Here is a 4,668-nt window from a genome sequence, read left to right as displayed (position 1 = left end):
CATTTATATTAATATGTTCAATTTATAAGATGTAAAGGATTTGTAAACGTTAAAAGTAATATAGAGCCCACTAGGAGGGAGATGTTGTAGTATCCCTAAAAAAATTAAAGTCATAAAAATAAAAAAATTCAATTTGTTATATTGTAATTTTGTTTACAAATAAATTTTTAGATAAAAATAAAATTATAATATACATATCACATTAAAATATATAACATATTATTATTATTATCCAATTTTAAGGTCACGCCCAAGCTAGACGCCAAATTGGTGTATGAGACCCTCTTGTTTGTGGGACAAGGGACCAAATTGGTGTATGAGACCCCCTTGTTTGTGGGACAAGCGATCAAATTGGTGTATGAGACTCCCTTGTTTGTGGAACAAGGGACCCACCAAATTGGTGTATGAGACCCCCTTGTTCATGGGACAAGGGACCCGCCGTCGCAAACATACTCCACTGCCCTCCCGTTTTGGACCTATGACCTTTTAAAAGGAAACACATGCTCTTAACCATTAGTCCCACTCAAGTAGTAATAGTATGTTAAGATCCATTTTACCTTGTAAATTAAAATAATTATTTTATAACCATATTTAAATTTAATTAATAAGCACATAAAGACTTTAATACTTACAATAAACTTACCATATAACAATATTTTTAACAATGGATATTCAGGGCAACTTTACAATAGATATTATTAATTGTAAATAGGCTTTGTTACAATACCATGGTCCAATACCATGGCTCATCAATGCCACATGCCCAAAAAACATCTCTCATTTCACAATCAAAATAATTTATTAATAATTTATTTGAATTTAATTTATAATAATTTTTAATTAAACTTAAATCTACTTTTGAGATATATCTGAACCCTTTATCACATTAAGATATATAAGATATAAATTGTTTGTGGGTCCCTTGTCCCACAAACAAGGGGTCTCATACACCAATTTGGTGTGTCTGGCTTGGCTGTGACCTTAAAAATGGATATTATTATTATAAATAGCAGCTATAAATTACGATCCATTTTACCATATAAATTAAAATAATAAATTTGTAACCACATTTAAATTTCATTAATAAACACATAAAAACTTAATACTTACAATATAAAAATATTTTTAACCATGGATATTCACCCCCTTACCATGGATATTATTAACTTTGTTACAATACCATGGGCCAATACTATGGCTCATCAATACCACATGCCCAAAAACCATCTCTCTCTCTCTATATATATAATTTAATTTTATGACATTTTTGCATGGACTTGGTAAAATTATATAAAAATAAAAAATAAAAATGATTAATTATAATTATTAATAATTAATAATCAAGCCAACCTAGATCCATCTTAACTATGGATATATCAAGATCCAAAAGGGATCAAATCTCTGGAGGTGCAAACCTTTCTTCAAGTTTTTCACTTAAAAATAGGTTTGTACCTTGAAATATTTGATCCCTCTCCGCGCTTGATAGATCCCGAGTTAAGATAGATCTACGATGGTGAATATAATAATGGTTAAAATTTTAAAGAGGAAAGAGGTATTAAGAAAGAGAGTATTGGATAGAGAAAGCTAATAAGAATATGAAATTTAGGTGGAGACTTTGCTTTATATTTGTTTTTTAATTGGAACTTTAAATTTTAATTAATTAAAAATATTTTTATAAGTAATAATGATTTATCGGAATCTACAAAATGTACATTATTTACTTTGAGTGGGGTTTATTCCCAATCAGGTTTTAGGTTAAAATCTCATGAGAAGGGATTAAGGATAAAAGCTATTTTGGGGAATTAAACTATTTCATGGGGCATTAAAACCTAGAGGGGCCGAGCTGGCATTCATTTTGGGGAATTAAATTATCTCAAGAGGCTCCACTTTGGTGAAATTAAACTATCCCAAAGTATGTACTAGGCTTGACCAACCCTCATTTTGATGATAAATTGATTATTTTTCTTCCATTCAATAAGAAAAACTTGACCTAATCTAAAAACAACCCAGTTACCAAAAAAATAAAAATAAAAAATTCATGAATTTTTTTTTTTAATAAATTTAAAAATAAAATATTTAATTAAAAAATGTTTAAATAACCTTAAAAGAAAATTTTGAATTTAAAGGTATGCCTCCTACCAAAGAAAAGTTCACCTCTTCATTCAGGTAAGGTATATACTCTTCAACGCACCATTCCAAAGTTAAGTAGTTTTCTTCTTAGTAATTTAAATGATTATTTAAAATAGTAAATGTAAAAAGTTCTAAGATTTCCTTGTGTTTTTCTTGTGGAGCATTTCAACGGCCAATAACGAATCCCGCTTGAATACTCAATCCGTGGGAGGACAAGCGGGCCATTCCCGGCCGTCGGATGAACTGCATGGCGGAAAAATGAGCTGGTGACCTGTCGGCCGACCTGGGGCGGTGATCATCTCCAGGTACCCTCGTCTTCCCCTGTATATATAACCACCCATAACAATACATTTTCTACCATCCAAACGTTGTTTTCTCCAAATTTTTCTGCGCATTTTCGATTTGTGTGTCGAGATCTCGTCTTCTAGTTTCCTGGTATCATTTTCTTTTGTAGTTTCTCAGTAATTTGGTGATATAAACAAATGGCTTCAGGTGAGACAATTGCAAAGCCTGTAGTCAACAATGTTGACAAAGATAAAAAGCCGAGGGCTTCCAAGGGATCGAAAGCGCCACCTTCTCATCCTACTTATCTCCAGGTTTCAATTCTTGGCCTCTGATTTTGTTTTTTTCTAACATTATATTTTGAACGCAGGGGTCTCATTCTTTTTCACTTTTATTCTACAGATGATCACGGAAGCGATTACTTATTTGAAAGAGAGGACCGGATCTAGCCAGTATGCCATAGCAGCTTATATCGGCAACAAGTACCAGTCCCAACTCCCTGCCAATTTCAAGAAGCTGCTAACAGTTCAACTGAGAAATCTTGTCAGGTCTGGCAAGCTCACCAAGGTCAAGAACTCTTTCAAGCTTTCGGAGGAGTTGAAGAAGTCGGTGAAGCCGAAGGCCGCCAGGCCTGTGAAGCCAAAATCCCTGGCCAATAAGCCTGCAGCTAAGCCCAGGGCGGCGCCTGGGCCCAAGAAGGTTTTGAAGCCTGCAAAAAACCCCGCCAAAGTAGCCGAGGCTCTTAAGGTCTCCAAGCCGAAGCCTGCAGCGTCCACTGAAAAGGTAGAGAAGGCAGTAGGACCTGTTAAGAAGGGGGCAACTGTGAAGAAAGAAGCTCCTGGAAAGAAGCTTGCTGCCGCCAAGAAGCCTGCGAAGGCTGTAAAGAGGGCGGCTCCTCCGAAGCCCAAGAAAGTGGTGCCTGCTGCAAAGAAGGCCAAGAAATGAGATGGGTCGGTTATGTTTCTAACTGTAAATTAATGTGATATTTGGCATCTGCATGGCTTGCTGTTGCCATCCATATCTGTACTCATTTTTGTGATCATCGCTCTTTCATTTTACAGAGGGGAATAGTACGGAATTCAGCGTTTGACTTCTCCGGACTATAATTTTTTCTGGTCTTAATTTAAATTGAAATAAAAAACAGCAATGGGTAGATCAACATGTATTCAGTGGAATTGAATTATCACTCAGTGAAGACCAATGGGGTGATTTCTTATTATTATTATAACTATAAAGTTGGTTAATGGTTTTTAATGGTTTTCTGTGAGTGAGTTGAAGACTTGTAATTTCTGTATTGATTCAAACATTGATCATTCTGCACAGGGATGTTTGCATAGCATGGCACAGAATTGTATTGTATTTAATTTAGGTTTGTACATAGTATGTTATAAACTAAACTAAAACAACTAAATTGCTAATTGTTTGTGAAGGTGAATGATTAGTTATTTTTGAATCTACAACTAAATTGCTAATTGTTTGTGAAGGTGAATGATTAGTTATTTTTGAATCTACAAAAAGTAGATTATAAAATTTATGTATGTGTATTTTATTATACATTTTCACATATCATTTTTGGAGTTTTGTATCACATGTATTATTTTGCGTGGAAAGCAAAAATTTAATTAAATGTATTTTTTTTTAGTGTAATATACATTGCGACGTGTATTATATTATTTTTCGCTTTTCAAGTTTGAGAATATCTATAATGTTGTATGAAGAAAGCCTCTTATATAATGCTATTGCAGGGCAAAAGCTTAGTTTTATAGTGACATCATGCGCTATGTTGCAGTTTTTTCCTGGTCGGAAGGAACTTTTGTATCGTGTCAAAAGGTTTATTTGATAAGAACTATCATAATGTAAAATTGATTTTGGAAAATATATATTTTTGAAGGGTGTTTTTTAAAAGGTTATGAATACAACTCTAGTGAGATGTGATATCACAAAAATGAAACCTTTGAATCTATGAAGTATCATAAAGATAAAAAAATTAATGAATGCAAAAGGTTGGAAAGGAAAACAAAATGATGGTGAAATGTCATGAAGTGTAAAATATTATGGATTTTTTCTTTGAGGATTAGAAAAAGAGATTTGAATACTAAATATAGATAAAATTATGTGGTTGTTTTAGATAAAATTATGTGGTTGTCATTTTTCTGTTTTGGTTACTCCATCTGTGATACTATTTAGGCATATCATAGTGCATCCCAATAGTTATTTGGTTTAAATTCTTTGTTGGTTTTTATGGGGCCAACAAAG

The 4,668-nt window shown here is 33.2% G+C and overlaps 1 protein-coding gene across 1 annotated transcript; it reads left to right on the top strand.

Moving 5' to 3' along the window:
• The first annotated feature begins 2,516 nt into the window (after window positions 1-2,516).
• On the top strand, window positions 2,517-3,357 carry LOC149227157 (uncharacterized). Its single transcript, XM_089375434.1, has 2 exons — window positions 2,517-2,726; window positions 2,815-3,357. The coding sequence occupies exons 1-2, from the start codon at window positions 2,613-2,615 to the stop codon at window positions 3,355-3,357; spliced, it is 657 nt and encodes a 218-aa protein (XP_089231560.1). The 5' UTR covers window positions 2,517-2,612.
• Window positions 3,358-4,668: the final 1,311 nt, after the last annotated feature.

This window comes from Pinus tabuliformis, chromosome J (genome assembly GCF_031772625.1).
Source record: "Pinus tabuliformis cultivar Carrire ecotype Pingquan chromosome J, CPIR1, whole genome shotgun sequence".
NCBI classification, from domain to species: Eukaryota; Viridiplantae; Streptophyta; class Pinopsida; order Pinales; family Pinaceae; genus Pinus; species Pinus tabuliformis.
Note: the sequence above shows the minus strand (reverse complement) of the source record. Positions and strands in the feature narration are given on the sequence as shown.

What these genes read in the sequence shown, in the direction of transcription:
- LOC149227157 (XM_089375434.1), top strand. Translation starts at nt 2,613, where the DNA reads ATGGCTTCAGGTGAGACAATTGCAAAGCCTGTAGTCAACAATGTTGAC. An exon ending in CTCATCCTACTTATCTCCAG is followed by an intron (nt 2,727 to 2,814) that starts GTTTCAATTCTT and finishes TTTATTCTACAG; the next exon opens with ATGATCACGGAAGCGATTAC.